Source organism: Grampus griseus (genome assembly GCF_964374135.1).
Source record: "Grampus griseus genome assembly, chromosome: 6".
NCBI classification, from domain to species: domain Eukaryota; kingdom Metazoa; phylum Chordata; class Mammalia; order Artiodactyla; family Delphinidae; genus Grampus; species Grampus griseus.
The window spans coordinates 35010053-35031651 of NC_139000.1; the positions used below are offsets into that span (position 1 = coordinate 35010053).

Here is a 21599-nt window from a genome sequence, read left to right on the forward strand (position 1 = left end):
TTCTAGTGTCTTCATTTTCTTCAGATAAATACCCAGAAGTGGAATTGCTGGGCTGTATGGTAGTTCCATGTTTAATTTTCTGAGGAATCTCCATACTATTTTCCATAGTGGCTGCACCAATTTATATCCCCATCAACAGTGCACAAGGGTTTCCTTTTCTCCATATCCTCACCAACACTTGTTATTTGTTGTCTTTTTGATAATAGCCATTCTTTCAGGTGTGAGGTGATAGCTCACTGTAGTCTTGATTTGCATTTCCCTGATGATTAGTGATGTTGAGCATCTTTTCATATGCCTGTTGGTCATCTGTATGTCTTCTTTGGAAAAATGTCTATCCAGATCTGCCCATTTTTTAATTGGGTTGGTTTTGCGGGGGTGGGGGGGATGTTGAATTGTATGAGTTCTTTGTATATTTTGTATATTAACACCTTATCAGCTATATCATTTGCAAATATCTTCTCCCATTCAGTAGATGGCCTTTTCATTTTGTTGATAATTTCCTTCACTGTGCAAAAGATTTTAGTTTGATGTAGTTCCCATTTTTTTTTTTTTTTGCTTTTGTTTCCCTTGGCTGAGAAGACATATCCAAAAAAATATTACCAAGACCAATGTCAAAGAGTATACCACCTGTGTTTTCTTCTAGAAGTTTTATGGTTTCAGGTCTTATATTTAAGACTTTAATCCATTTTGAATTTATTTTTGTGCATTGTATGAGAAAGTAATCCAGTTTTATTCTTTTGTATGTAGCTGTCCAGTTTTCCCAACACCATTTATTGAAGATATAGTTGATTTCTAGTCTCATACTGTTGTGGTCGGAAAAGATACTTGATATGATTTCAATCTTCTTAAGATTTATTGAGACTTGTTTTGTGGCCTAGCATGTGATCTATCCTGCAGAATGTTCCACGTGCACCTAAAAAGAATGTGTATTCTTCTGCTTTTGTATGGAATGTTCTATATATATCTATTGTCTATTTGGTCTAATGTGTTGTTTAAGGCCAGTGTTTCCTTACCGATTTTCTGTCTGGATGATCTGTCCGTTGATATAAGTGGGGTGTTAAAGTCCCCTACTATTGTTGTGTCACTATTAACTTCTGCCTTTAAGTCTGTTAATATTTGATTTATGTATTTAGGTGGTCCTATGTTGGGTACATATATATTTACAATTGTATATCTTCTTCTTGGATTGATCCCTTAATCATAATGTAATGTCCTTCTTTGTCTCTTATAACAGTCTTTGTTTTAAATTGTATTTTGTCTGATATAAATATTGCTATCCTGGCTTTCTTTTCACTTCCACTCGCACTGAATAGCATTTTCCATCCTCTCACTTTTAGTCGTGTGTGTCTTTAGATCTAAAATGAGCCTCTTGCAGGCAGCAGTAGCATACTCCCCAGAACTCTATGCTCCAGGGGTGCTCCCTCTGTGGGCTGCACGGGCCCTTCTGTCATGACAGGCTGACTGCTGTTGTGGGGGGTGTCTGTTAGGCATGGCTGGCCCCCAGTCCAGTTTGTTGCCAGGCCCTGCCTGTGCCATCTGCCAGCTACTGGTGGGTGGGGCCCAGTCATGAGGTGGCTGACTATAGAGCCCCCGGGGGTCCCAGGGCTAGTGCTGGCCCAATGGTGGGTGGGTCCCATGGGTGGGTGGTTGTAAGGTTGGGGGGTTCCAGATCTAGTGTTAGCCAGCTGGTGGGCAGGGCCGGTTGCTGACATGGCTGGTTGTGAGGTCTGGGGTGTCCCAAAGCTGGTGTTGGCTCACTGGTAAGTGGAGCTGATTCCCAGGGTGGCTGGCTGAGGAGCCCAAGGTGTCTTAGAGCTGGTGTAGGCCTGCTGGTGGGTAGAACCAGGTCCTGGGGTCTCTGGTTGCATGGCCCTGGGGGTCCCAGAGTTGGGGTCAGCCTGCTGGTGGGCGGGGCCAGAGCCCTGGGGGTCCCGGGGCTGGTGCTGGCCTGCTGGTGGGTAGGCTGGGTCCTGACATGGCAGGCTATCACGCTGCAGGGCTGCAGTGTTCCTGGGGCTGGTGTCCACCCACTGTGGGGTACAGCCAGGTCCTAGGGTCTTTGGCTGAAGGGACCTGGGGGTCCTGGAGTTGATGTTGGCCAGCTGATGGGCAGGGCTGGGTCCCAATGGCTGAGTGTGTGGCCCTGGAAGTCCTGGGGCTAGTGCTGGTGTACTGGTGAGTGAGGCCAGGTCCTGGGCATTGTGGTGTACAGATCTGGGTCCTGAGGTAACTCAGGGCTCAGGGAGTCCTAAGGCAGTGGACCCGCTGATGGGTAGGGCTTTAACCCCTCCCTGCTAGCTGCTTGGCCCGCGGTGTCCCAGTACTTGTTCCTATAGGCTGAAGGGCAGGTCTGGGTCCCGTGCTAATAAGCTAGAGAGAGGATTCCAAAATGGCACTTGCCAGCACCAGTGTCCTTGTGATAGAAAGAGGCAGGGAAAAGAATTTTAATCAGAAAGAAAAGCATGTGCAAAAGACCCAGAACTAAGAGTTTGGTGAGTTCAGGTAACAGCCAGTAGCAGTATGTGCGGATGGAGGTGGGAGATTTGGAGCGAAAAGAGAAGGGTAGGGAAAGAGTAAAGAGACACCAGGTGGGGGAAGAAGAAGGGAAAGAGATGAGGTTAGTGAGGAAAATGGGACAAGATCAAGAAAAGGCCTTCTAAACAGGGCCCAAAGCATTTGTACGTTTTCCGAGGGCAACAAAAAATAAAGAATTTTATACAGGAGACTGACATCATAAACATTATATTTGGAAAGATCACACAGACTGTAGGGTGGCAAATGTGCTATCAGGGATAAGACAGAAGAAAGAAGACCAGCTGCTGGATGGCCTGAGAAAAAGCGGTGGTGGAAGGTATAGAAAGAATATAATGAATTTCAGAGATATTAAGGAGATAGAATTGATAGAACTTGGTCGTTAAGTAGATATAGAGCCTAAGGAAAAGGGAAGAATCAAGGTTGACTCCCAGATTTTTGGCTTTGGCAACTGGAGGGAGTGTATGGTGGTGTCAATCATTAAGCAACAGAGCATATGAGTTAAGCTCGATTAGAGGGGAAGATAATTGGTTCCACTTTCAACAGTAGAGTGTGAAGTACCCATGGGACAACCAAGGAGACAGTGAAGTCAAGAGGTTGGTTGGATATACAGGTCTTTGTTTCTAGAGAGAAGTATTCACCACACATATGTGGTGAATTATTAGCTTAAGGATGGCAATTGAAGCCAGATTAAATTGCCCATGAGCCTAGAAGAGAAGAGGGTCCAGGAAAAAGCTTTAGATTATGCTACCGTTGAGAAGATGACCCTAGCAAGGTGTGGAAGGAGGATATGGAGCATCCAGAGAGGAAAACCAGAAGAATGTGAAATCTCTTAGGAGGGGAGAGCTTTCCTGAAAGGGTTGTGTGACCAATAGTGTCAAGTGCTTCAGAGTGATGGAGGCCTATTTGGGTCCCTTGGATGTGGCAATAGGGACTTCCCTTAAAGGATGCAGTTTCAGATAATAGGTGAGGCCAGAAGGCTGATCTGTTCTCGGGCTGCAGATTGAATAGGAGGTGACAGAGTACTGTGGGTATAGGCCATTCGATAAAAACAGTTACCATGAATCACAGGCCAGAGATAATTCAAATGGGACAGACGACTGATAATAGATACTGTTGTAGTAAAAAACTACTTGTTCCACTTAGAGTATGACTAAGCCACAATTTTCCTAGTGAAAAATTATTTCTTATGATTAGTAGCAGCTATCATTTATAAAATGCCCACCGTAAGCCAGACACTTGAAGTACATTATTTTATTTAGCCCTTAACATGACACTCTGCAGTAGATATTAGATGCCTCTGTTACAGACGAAGAAAAAAAAGCCCAGAAAAGTTAAATATCTGGCACAAGGTCTCAAAACAACTTCATAGAGGAGCTGGAACTTAAACGTAACCTTCACTCCAAAGCCTATGCTTTTTCTACTGCAGCCACGCTGCCTCTCCTAAATACTTCCTAGAGCTGCCCTTCACTTCATAGAGCAAAAGCCAGGATATAACATGGATGGTCAGGGAATTCCATCCACCACTGTGAGAGACCTGAGGGAACAGACAGATAACCCAGGCACACACTTCTTGTTCATTGACAATCTCTGAGTAAGGAGTAGAGAGTCTCTGGCTTTGAATCCTATAGGTCCTTGCCAGGGACCCAATATGTTCCCTTTGGTTGTGGGGAGGGGGAAGCGGGGGGGGGAGGGGGGGATGTAGGGTCAGAGAGCTCAGAGTAAATCAGTCCATCATTGCTAACTAGAAAAGTGAAGGCTGTGGGTAAGGGAAAACTGCAAAGTTTTAAGAGAATTTTTCAAAAATTATTTTTATCCTGGAGAAAACAAGTATCAAAGAAGACCCAAGCTGCCTTTACATATTCATGAGGAAGAATGATCAGATTTGCTTTTGACACTCTGGAGGACATTACTGGGACCAGTGAGAATATGGTATGGAGAGGCAGATTTTGGCTCTAACAAGAGCTGCCTGTCCAAAGATGAATGGAACTGCCCATTAAAGTAGTGAGCTCTTCATCACTAGAGATGCTCAAGCAGAAGCAGGATGTTAGAGGTGGGGGCCCAGCATCAGAGAAGGCATGGATGGCCTTTCAGGCCATTCCAGACCTGAGATTTTGAGACTCTCTGGAGAAAATGGTTAGGATAAGTTTTCACAGATTAAGGCCTGGCCTTTATTCTCCCCAAATGAATTCTAAGTATTACACATGGGTAGATTGGCATGTTCCTTCACTCACAATTTGTACAAACAACATATAGCAATTCAACTTTGATATGCAAGAACAAAATGTATTCCTACCTTCAGGAAGCTCTGTGTTTTCTAAGATGAGAAAATATGCTTGTAGGTATCTACTTGTTGGCTTTGATCAGTCAGGTGTGTCATCTTGAAAATACCGGGGACAGGGTGTGGAGAATGGATATTGGTAGCCTCATCTTTCTTTCCTGCAGGGGTTAAAAATAAGGAGCTCATTTCCAGCTTTTGCAAAGGTCTTCTGATATGGGAAGGGGGCAAATCCAACAAAGGTTGATCTGTGATCACTGAATCAATAAAAGATTCTTTCTTCCCTTCTACCTCTTTCTTTCACATGATAAATATTAATTGAGCACCTATTATACAACAGGCACTGCATATTTATTGATAGGCAAGAAACTACATCCAGCTGTGTATAAGCACATTTCTACGACATACTATGTGTGTTTTTGTGTAATGGGGATGAGGTGGGAGTGGTGGCAAAATCAACCCTCAAACCTCTGCAAGGAGATGGCTGGTAATTATTATGCACTCTAAATACTGTCAATGCAAACTAAACCCTAGAATACATTTTACTTTTCCTGTTGCAAAATAATAAGAACTTATAGCACAAGGAAGAAAACCTCTTCTGAAGACAAACAAAATTTCCCATCCCATGTGTGTAGTTCCCAGAGGTCTAGAGATCTCACACATACACTCTTGGCTAGAGAGTGCTTTTTTCCTTAGAAAAAAAAAAAAGGGTCACTGGGAAAAATTAAGAACTCTGAATTTAAGGTAATAATTATAATGATCAAAAAAATTTTTAAGGGTGCACAAAGATTGTGTTACAAGGATGTTCCTCAGAGTATTATTTATAGGGAAAATATGGACACAATCTAAACACTCAAAGGTAGAGGTTAATTAAATAAATTATGGTACTTCCATATAAAGAATACCATAGAGCCATCATTAATGATATTTAGAAGAATATATAAAGATATAGAAAGATAGTCAATACAGCTTAAATAGAAAATGTAAGTTAAAATAGTATGTATCCTCCTCCTTCATCTTTGGGATGTGCATTTTGCCCAGTTTCCACAGTGGGAGCTACTTCAAGGAGGCAGCCCTGAGAGAGCACTGTGGTGTTGAGACCATCTGGACACAGTACACGTGCCTCAAGGCAGCCGTGTGGCTGACAGGGTCTTGGTGATCCGGCCTGGTGTCAGGCCTGAGCCTCTGAGGTGGGAGAGCCAAGTTCAGGACATTGGACAACCAGAAACCTCCCGGTCCCATGTAATATCAATCGGTGAGAGCTCTCCCAGAGATCTACATCTCAACTCTAAGACCCAGCTCTACCCAATGGCCAGCAAGTTCCAGTGCTGGATGCTCCATGGTAAACAACTAGCAAGACAGGAACACAACCCCACCCATTAGCAGAGAGGCTGCCTAAAATCAGAATAAGGTCACAGACACCCCCAAAACACACCACTGGACGCAGTTCTGCCCAGCAGAAAGACAAGATCCAGCCTCATCCACCAGAACACAGGCACCAGTCCCCTCCACCAGGAAGCCTACACAAGCCACTGAACCAACATTACCCACTGGGGGCAGACACCAAAAACAACAGAAACTACGAACCTGAAGCCTTTGAAAAGGAGACCCCAAATGCAGTAAGTTATGCAAAATGGGAAGACAGAGAAATATGCAGCAGATGAAGAAGCAAGGTAAAAACTGACCAGACCAAACAAAAGAAGAGGAAACAGGCAGTCTACCTGAAAAAGAATTCAGAGTAATGATAGTAAAGATGATCCAAAATCTTGGAAATAGAATGGAGAAAATACAAGAAACATTTAACAAGGACCTAGAAGAACTAAAGAGCAAACAAACTATGATGAACAACACAATAAATGAAATTAAAAATTCTCTAGAAGGAATCAATAGCAGAATAACAGATGCAGACGAACGGATAAGTGACCTGGAAGATAAAATAGTGGAAATAACTACCACAGAGCAGAATAAAGAAAAAAGAATGAAAAGAATTGAGGACAGTCTCAGAGACCTCTGGGACAATATTAAATGCACCAACATTCAAATTATAGGGGCCCCAGAAGAAGAAGAGAAAAAGAAGGGGTCTGAGAAAGTATTTGAAGAGATTATAGCTGAAAACTTACGTAACATGGGAAAGGAAATAGTCAATCAAGTCCAGGAAGCGCAGAGAGTCCCATACAGGAAAAATCCAAGGAGAAACACACCAAGACACATATTAATCAAACTATCAAAAATCAAAGACAAAGAAAAAATATTAAACGCAGTGAGGGAAAAGCAACAAATAACATACAAGGGAAACCCCATAAGGTTAACAGCTGATCTTTCAGCAGAAACTCTGCACGCCAGAAGGGAGTGGCAGGACATATTTAAAGTGATGAAAGGGAAAAACCTACAACCACGATTACTCTACCCAGCAAGGATCTCATTCAGATTCAATGGAAAAACTAAAACCTTTACAGACAAGCAAAAGCTAAGAGAATTCAGCACCACCAAACCACCTTTACAACAAATGTTAAAGGAACTTCTCTAGGCAGGAAACACAAGAGAAGGAAAAGACCTACAAAAACAAACCCAAAACAATTGAGAAGATGATCATAGGAACATACATATCGATAATTACCTTAAATGTACATGGATTAAATGCTCCAACCAAAAGATATAGACTGGCTGAATGGATACAGAAACAAGATATATATATATATGCTGTCTACAAGAGACCCACTTCAGACCTAGAGACACATACAGACTGAAAGTGAGGGGATGGAAAAAGATATTCCATGCAAATGGAAATCAAAAGAAAGCTGGAATAGCAATTCTCATATCAGACAAAATAGACTTTAAAATAAAGACTATTAGAAGAGACAAAGAAGGACACTACATAATGATCAAGGGATTGATCCAAGAAGAAGATATAACAATTGTAAATATTTATGCACTCAACATAGGGGAAATTGACAGTAACACAATAATAGTAGGGGAGTTTAACACCCCACTTTCACCAATGGACAGATCATCCAAAATGAAAATAAATAAGGAAACACAAGCTTTAAATGACACATTAAGCCAGATGGACTTAATTGATATTTATAGGACATTCCATCTAAAACAACATAATACACTTTCCTCTCAAGTGCTAAAGGAACATTTTCCAGGATAGATCATATCTTGGGTCACAAATCAAGCCTTGGTAAATTTAAGAAAATTGAAATCATATCGAGTATCTTTTTCAACCACAGCGCTATGAGACTAGATATCAATTACAGGAAAAAAAAACTGTAAAAAATACAAACACATGGAGGCTAAACAACACACTACTTAATAACCAAGAGATCACTGAAGAAATCAAAGAAGAAATCAAAAAATACCTAGAAACAAATGACAATGAAAACACGAACACCCAAAACCTAAGGGATGCAGCAAAAGCAGTTCTAAGAGGGAAGTTTATAGCAATACAATCCTACCTCAAGAAACAAGAAAAATCTCAAATAAACAACCTAAGCTTAAACCTAAAGCAGTTAGAGAAAGAACAAAAAATAACCAAAGTTAGCAGAAGGAAAGAAATCATAAAGATCAGATCAAAAATAAATGAAAAAGAAATGAAGGAAACAATAGCAAAGATCAATAAAACTAAAATCTGGTTCTTTGAGAAGATAAACAAAATTGATAAACCCTAGCCAGACTCAGCAAGAAAAAAAGGGAAAAGACTCAAATCAACAGAATTAGAAAAGAAAAAGGAGAAATAACAACTGACACTGCAGAAATACAAAGAATCATGAGGGATTACTACAAGCAACTATATGCCAATAAAGTGGACAACCTGGAAGAAATGGACAAATTCTTTGAAAAGCACAACCTCCCAAGACTGTACCAGGAAGAAATAGAAAATATAAACAGACCAATCAGAAGCACTGAAATGGAAACTGTGATTAAAAGTCTTGCAACAAACAAAAGCCCAGGACCAGATGGCTTCACAGGCAAATTCTATCAAACATTTAGAGAAGAGCTAACACCTATCCTTCATAAACTCTTCCAAAATATAGCAGAGGGAGGAACACTCCCAAACTCATTCTACAAGGCCACTATCACCCTGATACCAAAACCAGACAAAGATGTCACAAAAAAAGAAAACTACAGACCAATATCACTGATGAACATAGATGCAAAAATCCTCAACAAAATACTAGCAAACAGAATCCAAGAGCACATTAGAAGGATCATACACCACAATCAAGTGGGGTTTATCCCAGGAATGCAAGGATTCTTCAATATATGCAAATCAATCAATGTGATACACTGTATTAACAAACTGAAGGATAAAAACCATATGATAATCTCAATCAATGCAGAAAAAGCTTTCAACAAAATTCAACACCCATTTATGATAAAAACTCTCCAGAAAGTAGGCATAGAGGGAATTTAGCTCAACATAATAAAGGCCATATATGACAAACCCACAGCCAGCATCATTCTCAATGGTGAAAAACTGAAACCATTTCCTCTAAAATCAGGAACAAGACAAGGTTGCCCACTCTCACCACTATTATTCAACATAGTTTTGGAAGTTTTAGCCACAGCAATCAGAGAAAAAAAAGGAATCCAAATCAGAAAAGAAGTAAAGCTGTCACTGTTTGCAGATGACATGATACTATACATAGAGAATCCTAAAGATGTTACCAGAAAACTACTAGAGCTAATCAATGAATTTGGTAAAGTTGCAGGATACAAAATTAATGCACAGAAATCTCTTGCATTCCTATACACTAATGATGAAAAATCTGAAAGTGAAATCAAGAAAACACTCCCATTTACCACTGCAACGAAAAGAATGAAATAGCTAGGAATAAACCTACCTAAGGAGACAAAAGATGTGTATGCAGAAAATTATAAGACACTGATGAAAGAAATTAAAGACGATACAAATAGATGGAGAGATATACCATGTTCTTGGATTGGAAGAATCAACATTGTGAAAATGACTATACTACCCAAAGCAATCTATAGATTCAGTGTAATCCCTGTCAAACTACCAATGGCATTTTTCACAGAACTAGAACAAAAAATTGCACAATTTGTATGGAAATACAAAAGGCTCCAAATAGCTAAAGCAATCCTGAGAAAGAAAAACAGAGCTGGAGGAATCAGGCTACCTGACTTCAGACTATACTACAAAGCTACAGTAATCAAGACAGTATGGTACTGGCACAAAAACAGAAATATAGATCAATGGAACAGGATAGAAAGCCCAGAGATAAACCCACACACATATGGTCACCTTATCTTTGATAAAGGAGGCAAGAATATACAATGGAGAAAAGACAGCCTCTTCAATAAGCGGTGCTGGGAAAACTGGACAGCTACATGTAAAAGAATGAAATTAGAACACTTCCTAACACCATACAAAAAATAAACTCAAAATGGATTAAAGACCTAAATGTAAGGCCAGACACTATCAAACTCTTAGAGGAAAACATAGGCAGAACACTCCATGACATAAATCACAGCAAGATCCTTTTTGACCCACTTCCTAGAGAAATGGAAATAAAAACAAAGATAAAGAAATGGGACCTAATGAATCTTAAAAGCTTTTGCACAACAAAGGAAACCATAAACAAGATGAAAAGACAACCCTCAGAATGGGAGAAAGTATTTGCAAATGAAGCAACTGACAAAGGATTAATCTCCAAAATATACCAGCAGCTTATGCAGCTCAATATCAAAAAATCAAACAACCCAGACCAAAAATGGGCAGAAAACCTAAATAGACATTTCTCCAAAGAAGATATACAGATTGCCAACAAACATATAAAAGGATGCTCAACATCACTAATCATTAGAGAAATGAAAATCAAAACTACAGTGAGGTATCACCTCACACCAGTCAGAATGGCCATCATCAAAAACTCTACGAACAATAAATGCTGGAGAGGGTGTGGAGAAAAGGGAACCCTCTTGCACCACTGGTGGGAGTGTAAATTGATACAGCCACTATGGAGGTTCCTTAAAAAACTAAAAATAGAACTACCATATGACCCAGCAATCCCACTACTGGGCATATACCCCGATAAAACCATAATTCAAAAAGAGTCATGTACCAAAATGTTTATTGCAGCTCTATTTACAATAGCCAGGACATGGAAGCAACCTAAGTGTCCATCGACAGATGAATACATAAAGAAGATGTGGCACGTATATACAATGGAATATTACTCAGCCATAAAAAGCAACGAAATTGAGTTACTTGTAGTGAGGTGGATGGACCTAGAGACTGTCATTCAGAGTGAAGTAAGTCAGAAAGAGAAAAACAAATACCGTATGCTAACACATATACATGGAATCTAAAAAAAGAAAAAATGGTTCTGAAGAACCTAGTGGCAGGACAGGAATAAAGACACAGACGTAGAGAATGGACTTGAGGACACAGGGAGGGGGAAGGGTAAGCTGGGACGAAGTGAGAGAGTGGTATTGACATATATACACTACTAAATGTAAAATAGATGGCTAGTGGGAAGCAGCTGCATTGCATGGGGAGATCAGCTCGATGCTTTTTGACCACCTAGAGGGGTGGGATAGGGAGGGTGGGAGGGAGATGCAAGAGGGAGGGGATATGGGGATATATGTATACATATAGCCGATTAACTTTGTTATACAGCAGAAACTAACACAACATTGTAAAGCAATTATACTGCAATAAAGATGTTAAAAAAATAATATAATAAAATAGTATGTACCATATGATCCATTTTGGTAAAAAATAGGTATGTAAATAAGTATATATACACACACATACACACATATGTATAAAGAGAGACAGAGAGATAGCTATATATGTATATGATAGAAGAAGAAAGCTTGAAAGGATTATTACCAATGTCAAAGGTGGTTGTGGGATCATGGGGGATTATTACTTTCTTTTTTTCTCTAATTCTGTATTTTCTAAATTTTAGGATAATAAACACGTACTTTTGTGTGAAAAGTTATGTTATAAACATATAACATGGGTTTAATATAATTCTATTGCTAAAAATAAATTAAAGCAAGTAAATCTTAAAGTTCATTCTTCAAATTTCCCTATGATATGTTAAAATTATTTAAATGATTTTTATGTAGCCAAACAAAAGCAAGTTGTACTGACATAATGAGAAATAAGTAACTATATAAAAATATGTAGAATTTTGGGTAAATTTCTTTTACAGACAGTTTCCTTTCAATCTAATATACAAAGCTACCAATTTTTTAATTCTAAAGGTTAGCATATATGAAATTTACTCATTCTTTCATTCACTCAGGGGGTACTTGCTGAGTTTTCACCATGTATAAATACCTGTCCTGAATTGTTTGGAGGCTTAAAGTGCATGTTGCTTGTTCTTGAGGTGCTTACATTCTACTGGGAAAGAGATCAACAAAGTCCAGACAACAAAATAATAACAGACAGAAAACAGGGTATGATAGGAAGCAAATACCAGTGAGGTGAAGGTTATCAAAATTCTACTCATCTTTGAGGCTCAAAAGGCCTCTCTTCCTGAAGATACCTCTTGCTGCGCAGTAATTCCTAGAAGTGTTATCTCATCTGATGGGTGAGGACTCTGGTTAGCATCTGTCACACAGCAGAGGGCCCAAGTGTCCTTTCCTTGTCCTGACCTTTGTTTCATTTATTGTGGGTCCTGAGTGGACTTCAAAGTCAAGTTTATTTTGGGAACACCAGACCACGTTCATCTCCTGAAGGAATGAGGAAGGTGAAGTGTGGAGCTAGATAATAACACAGCCCAGATTAATTACTGGTGATGGGTGTGGAAACATGGAAAGAAGGGCTCCCTTCAGCCTGCTGATGAATAACAGCCACCCCTTATCCTGTCCCTTCCAAATTGGTGTTCAACAACATCCCATTCTTCCAATCCTTACTCCTGAGGGGAGGATTATCAGTGAGAATATCCTCAAAGTATCGAAAGCTGCAAGGCATGATAGGGAAAAGTGCTGAACTGGGAGCCCAGACTCCTACCGTAGCTCCAGCTGGCTCTGCTTCTAACCAGCTTCTCTCTGGACCTCAGTTTTCTCATCTGAAGGGGTTGAACTGTTCAATATGTGAAACCTACACATTCCCTATAAATTAGAAACCACAGGTTCCTGGGACTATATGTTGGAATTATTCCCCAACCATGAGTCATCTGTCAATCTCTGACCTTGCAAATATAAATTCGTCTCCAGTGATAGAAATTAAAACACTTAATTCTCTTATAGGCAGGTTGTACACACTGAACGCTTGTGTGTAGTACTGTCTGGGAAGTTGAGGCAAAGGAAATGGCTCCTAAACTCCTCCTGGGATTGAAATGGAAAATAAGACAGGCTATGACATCAGCTACCATCTCCTCTGTGATCAGACTAAATAATACAAATATCAATATTAAATTATGCATGCATACTTTTTATTTTTGCCTTTCATGGCAAATCACAAGGAATCTTTTGCTTTTAGTCTTTAGTGCAAGGTTATGAAGGAAGAACAGGAAAGAATCTCAGCATTTTAGAGCTGCAAGTGATTTTGAAGATTAGACCCAAGGGCTTCCCTGGTGGCACAGTGGTTGAGAGTCTGCCTGCCGATGCAGGGGACGCGGGTTCGTGTCCCAGTCTGGGAAGATCCCACATGCCACAGAGAGGCCACAGCAGTGAGTAGGCCCGCGTATCGCAAAAAAAAAAAAAAAAAAGATTGGACCCAAGTTCTTCATCATTCCAACGAGGAACAAAATGAGGGGTCCAAGATGTGAAACAACTCACTCCAGTGTTAACTTCCTGAAGTATGTTCTCTCAGTTTGCTTCAGCTAAGCCAACCATAACTGGACAATACCACTACCTACATGCTAAACAAACAAACAAACAAAAACCACTAAAAGAAAAGACAAAGAAAGTAGTCAAACCTCTTATAAAGTTTCCTCCATTACAGCTAGAGGAACCATGCAAGGGGAAGAGAGCTCATCAGGATGAACATTTCTGAGACAGGAACAGTTCACCTCCTAGACTGCATCCAGAATCAATTCCTCACCCCAAGACACAGCTGTGCCATATTTCCACCCACTACTTCCCTGTCTCTCTATAGGGAGGCAAGCACCAGACCTTTTGAAGAGAACTGTTACAAGAATCATGTTGCCTTTAACATATCAGACATTTACAACCATATCATCAAGTAAACATTGGATGAATGAAATTCAAATGCTAAAAATCTGTTCTATTTCACCAAGAAACATGATTTTCTATTAATTTCTCCCCTCTTAGGTTCCCTGTGAATCCAGGGAAGTTACTTAAGAGCATCTTAGTAGGGAAAAAAAAATTGGTAGTTCCATATGAGAACTGTTTACCTAAACTCGGTCAGCATTGGGGATCTAGGTTACTGGGATCACATTAGAAGTCATTCCTTCCCAGTCCGTTTTGCCTCACTATTCAGATGGATGCAATACGTTACATCCTTCTTACCATGGAAAACACACACACTGGCCTTTTGATGTTTTACCACATTTGATAATATTTTGACATCCATACACTCCAGACCAGAATGTCCTAGATGACACAATTAGAATTCAAATGCATAGACTGTTAGAACTGAAAGGGACTGCAAGAGAACTGAATCATATCTCCTCCCTTTACAACTAAAGAAACATAGCTGCAGCTAAACAGAGACTTGAGCCTCATCACATGGCTAGATAATGGCAGGGCCAGATCTGAAGGCTACATCTCCAGTCTTCTTGTTCAAGTTCTTTCCACAGCCTCCACTGCTTTCCAGCATCAGTGCAGGCTTTCTAAACACTCTTGAAGGGTTAAATGGAGCTATTCCTTGGGAGTCAGCCCCTCCCATTCCAGAGCTGCCTCTGCTATTCCACTACATGAATTATAGATGCAAGAGGTTACTAAAGCCTGAATAGGCAGATGAGCTACCTTTCTTGACCTAATGTGTTACATTCTGTCAATCAGGAAGGTGGGCAGCAATACTTAGTTATCAGTTGCTCCCATAGTAAATTACTGTTCGAATCTACCTAAAATCCATTGTTGCTATGCAATGCAGGAGCATTCTGATTTTGAATTATGTGAGCAATTCAGTCATCTGGTTCATGTCTAAGAATTATACATGGCTAGTTGGCATGCATAATTTGGGGCAGCAGCCTTCTAAAAACTGTTTTGATGACTCTGTGACAGGAAATCTGGTTGCATTAAATTCCTACCTCCTGGCTCCAGGGATGCCCATCCAAGCAGGCACTAATGTCTAATAAAGACTAACAGGTGAACAACAGGGTTCAGGGGAAAGAGAATTCAACTTGACATTATAATTATTTGCATTAGAACCCTACCTCTGCCCATCACTAGCAGAAGGACTTTAAGCATTACACTTGGTTTCTAAGCCTCTCTGTCCTTATCTGTAAACTTTGAACAGAGCTAAATTTCATTTACATATACTGTATTACTGGGCCAATACTACAATTTGTGACGACCAGTTAACCCCAGAAATGAGAAGACGACAATAATACGGAAAATGTTAAAAATTCTGTGTCTGGGATGCTACCGGTCTAACTAGGTATAAAACCCTGCTCAGCCACTTACTAGTTGTGTAATCTTGAGCAAATTTCATCATCTTCGTCCTTTTCTTTTCGTTTATCATTCATTAAAAAGTTCAAAAATCCTGAAAATAGAAGACTAGAATTAACTAAAATGATACACTAATCACCAGCTTATGCAATTTTCAATATTTTGCTAATATCGTTTCATCTCTCTTTCCCAACACTTTTTTTTCCTCGAGGTATTTTAAAGCACATTTGGGCAAGTTGTTGTTTTAAAGATGTCTGTGCTTCAATTTTCTCATCTAGGAAATGAAGATTATAATATCGAATTCATGGGGTAGAACTGTACTTCGTATTCAATAAATGTTAACTATTATTATTTATGGTGATACCTATGTGCACCGCCCGCTCTGAGGCGTAAAAGCACTTTGCAGCTCCGAGCGCGCCTCTCAGGACAGAGGTTGTTAAATAAACAACCTGGAAGAACAGCCTGGATGAGCCCGAGTCCTGCGTGGCTAATATTACGTGCACCCCCTTCAGGCCGCCTTCGTTCAGAACAGCTCAGTTTAAGGATGAAGTTTGTCCTTCGCAGGCTCCCGTCGCCACACGTGAAAATGAGGGGCGGGAACAGGAAATGGGGTTAGGCCGAGTGCCGGCGCTGGGAGGCAGCTGAGAAGAGCAGAGGGCGGCCGCTGGAAGACGTGAGGAAGAGCTACGATGTTCCGGATCGAGGGCCTTGCGCCGAAGCTGGACCCGGAGGAGATGAAACGGAAGATGCGCGAGGATGTGATCTCCTCCATACGGAACTTCCTCATCTATGTGGCCCTGCTGCGAGTCAGTGAGTGTCCTTCCAGGCTGTGGCCGTGAGACTAGCAGGGAGCTCGCCGACACTGCCCGCCCAACTCTGGTCTCACCGGCCTTTTGGGGTCCCTGGGGCGGAGCTAAGCGGTCGCGGGGTGCAAGGGACGTGCACGTCGAGGGCAGCGGGCGCATGCGCGCGTTGCTTAGGCTCTGCGGGTCTGGGTGGGGGTACCGGAGTGCAAGCGGCGGCTGGGACCGCGAGGTTAATCACCCAGTCCCGCCCTGTCTTAAGAGCGTTTGAATTGAAAGATTTTGTAAGGTCATCCCCCAGAGCAAGTCCCTCGTTTTGCAGACAGAAAAACTGGCATCTAGAGTGGAGAAATGGCTGGCTCAAGGTCACTCATCGATTCGGTGAATGATCTTGGCCTAGAATCCAGAGTTCTTAACTGACTGCCAAGTTTCCTTACATCAGGGCTTACCTCTGAAATCCAAAAGCTTTTGTTCCTTTTATTTGTAGAGGGTGAAGTAAATAATTACCTTTTTTCTTTCTTCTTTTTTTTTTTAAGAAGAATAAAGGATATGAGTCTATAGGATTAATGATAATACCTGAGGATTTAGTTGACTTTTACGTTTTGTAGAAACTTTGCATTGCCTGAGTTTGACAATAGCCCTTTGAGAGAGGCAGGGCCTAAGTCTCTGTATATCCCCTTTGCAAATGTGAACTCGACTTTCAGAGGGGACTTATGCAAAGTATTAGAATTGCAGGCACACAATATTAGAGCTGGATGCAGTTTTATAGATTAGTTCTCTATTTTTACGGATAGGAATCTCAGAAGTGAATTGCCCCTTCATTTGCCGCTTCATTTTCATTTCAGCATTCTTTCCATTGTTCCTTGCTGTACATTGTTGACAGGTCTGGATGGAGAGGCAGAGATGATTCAGATAGATGAAGACCGTACCAAGTCTTCATGAGACTCGTGGAAGGCTCATGTTGGGTCTAAGGCCAGAGCTCTTGAGGTCTAGTCTCCCTTATTCTGCCCCTTTCACTGCCTGTGGTGTTAACTATGGTTTCCCGGAGGAGGGAGCCCTGGTGAACAGAAACTCCCAAATCATCTTGCTCCTTCAACAGCTTTTTACAACTCCCAACTTTACTTATTTCCTCCTCTTACCTTTTTTTGGTTGACTTAGCTACCAGTAAAATATTTGCTTCTTAGACCTACTAGAGAACGGACTTGAGGTTATGGGGAGAGGGAAGGGTGAGCGGGGACAGGGCGAGAGAGAGTCGTGGACATATACACACTAACAAACGTAGTAAGGTAGATAGCTTGTGGGAAGCAGCTGCATGGCACAGGGATATTGGCTCGGTGCTTTGTGACAGCCTGGAGGGGCGGGATAGGGATGGTGGGAGGGAGGGAGACGCAAGAGGGAAGACATATGGGAACATATGTTTATGTATGACTGATTCACTTTGTTATAAAGCAGAAACTAACACACCATTGTAAAGCAATTATACCCCAATAAAGATGTTAAAAAAAAACTTGCTTCTTCTCAGTGACCTTTGTATTTAAGATGAATCAAAAAAAATTTTTTAAACAGAATACTGTTCCTTATCCCTTTTTAAATTGAGATATAATTTGCATGTTATTCAATTCACCCATTTAAAGTGTACAATTCATTGATTCTTAGTATAGTCAGAGTTGTGCAGCCATCACCGCAATCTGTTTTAGAATATTTTCTTCCCCTCTGAAAGAAACACCATGCCCATTAGCTGTCATTCCCCCATTTTACACCATCCCCAGCCCCTGGCAACCACTAATTGACTTTTTGTTTTTATAGATTTCCCTATTCTGGACACTTTATATAAATGGCATTATACAATATGTGACCGTTTGTGTTTAGGATAATTTTTCAAGGTTTGTTCACACTGTAGCATGTATCAGTATTTCCTTCCTTTTTATTGCTGAATAATATTCCATTGTATGGATATCCTACACTTTGTTTATCCATTGTTTTGATGACTGTTACTTTTTTTTCTGATAAGAATTAGTTTTAAAAAAAAAAGCCTGGGCATACTGCTGACTTGGTCAGCTTCTGACATATTTCAATATCTTCAGTTTAATATTAACAAAATGTTCTATTAATTTAGTATGGGTATTGAGAAATAATCTGGCAGCTTTTTTGGTCACAACCTTTTTTTTCCCAATATTTTTAAGTTTGATAAAATACATATAAAATTTACCATCTTAACTATTTTTAAGTGTTTGGGTTAGTAGTATTAAATTCATAATATTGTATAATCATCACCACCATCTCCAGAACTCTTTTCAGCTTGTAAAACTGAAACTCTGTAGCTATTAAACAGTAATTCCCCATTCCCCACTCCTCCCAGCTGCTGGCAGCCACCATTTTTTTTTTTTTTTTTTTTTGAGGAACCACTATACTGTGCTCCATAGCAGCTACACCGTTTTACATTTCCAGCAACAGTGCACAAGCATTCCAGTTTCTCCACATCCTTGCCAAACAGTTCTTTTGTTAGTAGCCATCCTAGTGGGTGTGAAGTGGTATCTTGCTGTAGTTTTATTTTGCATTTCCCTAACGATTAATGATGCTGAGCATCTTTTCATGTGCTTATTTTGGCCATGGCACTGTTACACAAGGCAGTAATATCACTTCTTTTGATCCCTGTGACAACACTTCTTTGTTTTCTAGACATTTATATCTTCACCACCCTACTCATAATAAATGACGTAGGACTGTATCAGATGTGAACAGGAGCATGTAAATGTCATATAACTAATCAGTGGGGGAACCAAAATATGTGTCCAGCTCTTCTGGATCCCTACTTCAATGTTTTCCCACACTCTCTGTCTTTCAAATGTGTTTTTAAAAGTGAAAAATGCCATTTTGTTTCTTCTAGAGTTCTGTTCCTTTGACGGTTAAATCACAAAGTAAAGGCTTGTCATTTGAAGGAGGATTGGATTTCCTCTTTATCGTCCTAAGAGCGAAAACTACCTGGAGAAAAGATTTTATATAGTGAAAAATGAACTTTGTAATAATTCTAGCTGCATGATGGTGGGATGGGCTACCTTGAAAGACAGTGATTCCCTTTGGCTGGGTGTGCAGGCAGAGGCTTGGCCACATTTGGAGTTGTTTTGAAAAATATGTTGAACTATAAGGTTTATCTCCCAATCTTGTAATTCCATATGTAACTTGTGATTATCTGGATCTAAAAACAAATTCTGGATTTATTTTTCTTTCAGCTCCTTTTATCTTAAAGAAATTGGACAGCATATGAAGAGTGGGCTTCACGTGTGAATGCATGATATGAAGAACCTGGTTACAGTTTCTACTGCTATCTGCAGATGAATAGACCCAGAAAAATGTAAGAGACTCTTTGATTAAATGGACATAAACATTCTACTTGTTAAGAACAAGTTTGGCTCTGGTAACTGACCTTTATAGCTAAAAGATAAAACTATTTGGGAAGTATGAAGAGACGTACCTGTGATATTCAGCCTCGGTGAACGTTGGTGTTATTGTACATGATGTCAAACTCCGTTTTCTAGCAAGTATTAATTATAAGGGAATTATGTCTGCAATGGCACTGTCGTGTGAGTCATTTCTGTGTACTTTTTTTACTTCTGTCTGGAGTATATTTGTTGAAGAGTTCCTTTCCATTAGTTATGTTTTATTGAAGCCAGCACACACCATGTCATTTAAGCACAGGACCATTAGTCTCTCTCTCTCTCTCTCTCTCTATATATATATATATATATTTATTTTTATTTTATTTATTTATTTATTGATTTTTGCAGTTCGTGGGCCTCTCACTGTTGTGGCCTCTCCCGTTGCGGAGCACAGGCTCCGGACGTGCAGGCTCAGTGGCCATGGCTCACGGGCCCAGCCGCTCTGTGGCATGTGGGATCTTCCCAGACCTGGGCATGAACCCGTGTCCCATGCGTTGGCAGGCGGACTTTCAACCACTGCGCCACCAGGGAAGCCGTATATTTTTAATAAATGTACCAACTAAGAAAAATAGGGCTTTTATTTTTCTTAACCCACTTCTTGCTGCAAACCAGCAGTCACTGGTGAGACTACTATAATGTTGTGACTATTACAAACTGCATTAAATTGAGTTCCTCTTGTTTTGGACTGGAGAATATGCTAATCCTGATAAAACAACATGGTTTTATTCTTAAGCAGTCTTTACGAAAGGCAACATTACTGCTTGATGCTGAGAATATGTAATACCACCAAAGGGGGAAAACGCTGTATTTTTAAGTCAGGTAGTTCTCCAAGTTTGTTGGGAGAAGGGGAAAGTCCTTAACCTTCTTCCCAGGTACAACTACATTCACTTCTTTTTAGCTAATTATATTGAGTTTACCTTCTTGTCCTAAGTAACACGATTATGTTGTTACTTTATGATTTTTCTGTTTTAGACATTGCCTACTGACTTCTCCATGCATGTAAGGATTTGTGTCTCTTCCCTCTCCTTTCCTCCATCTCTCATGCATGTCATTTCTACTTCCTTCCAGTGTACTTATTAGTGTTGATTTTGATTAGATTGATTTCATTAGGACTCCAAATGCTGTTTGTTGTTTTCTTTTCCTGCACATCTTTTTGATTTTCCTAGGCTTAGTTTTCTGTGAACTTATCACACTAAATCAGCTAAACTTTTTGCCATTTATCTAAATCGCTGATAATCTTCTATGCCTGACGCGTGGCTGTATTCTCAGGTCTTCCTTCAGCATCATCCTGGGAATTCGTTTTCTCTCTTCTCCCATATTGGGTCTCTTGTTTTCCATATCTCGTGTCCCGTATGTGTCTGTTTACTGAGTCTCTATATTGAGTACAGTACCCGTACCCATAACTGCCTGGTATCTCAGAATCCAGAGAACTCTCTATTTTACCCTTTTCAGAAAATAAAATTCTAATCTGGGGAGGGAGTTGGGGAAGAGAGGCTACTTAACTGTAGAGTTGCAGAGAGCATCCAACTACCTTCAACCAATTCTTTTCTTCTTAGTGTGTATGCCTTCGTGCCCTACTTCCAAAAGTACATGAAACCACCAGTTCCTGAACCTTTTAGGAATTCTGTGGTGTAAATTGGGTGTTGTTTGTTTTGCTTTTCCTATTGCTGACTCAGAATTCGGTTTTCTACCAGGTTATTTACTACTTGTCCACCTGCTTTCCAGCTTCTTACTTTGTTGCTATTGTCTCCTCTCCTCCTTTTCCATCCTTTCAGGTTTATACCTAGACAGTCTTTAAACAAACATCTTAAAAATCTTTGATGTTGTTTAATGGAACTTCCGGAGGGAGTGGAAGTAGTAGCGGGTGCTCAATCCACCATCTTTGCCCAGACAGCATGTATTTTAACCCTGTGATGCTGTGTTTCGTGTTGGTAATTTATATCCATCCTTGACTTAAAGGGGTGCAGTATATAGTACTGTGATCATAAA

The 21599-nt window shown here is 40.3% G+C and overlaps 1 protein-coding gene across 1 annotated transcript; it reads left to right on the forward strand.

The window, feature by feature from the left end:
* The first annotated feature begins 15968 nt into the window (after nt 1-15968).
* Nucleotides 15969-19731, forward strand: TOMM5 (translocase of outer mitochondrial membrane 5). Its single transcript, XM_082657584.1, has 2 exons — nt 15969-16180; nt 19404-19731. The coding sequence occupies exons 1-2, from the start codon at nt 16060-16062 to the stop codon at nt 19436-19438; spliced, it is 156 nt and encodes a 51-aa protein (XP_082513710.1). The 5' UTR covers nt 15969-16059; the 3' UTR covers nt 19439-19731.
* Nucleotides 19732-21599: the final 1868 nt, after the last annotated feature.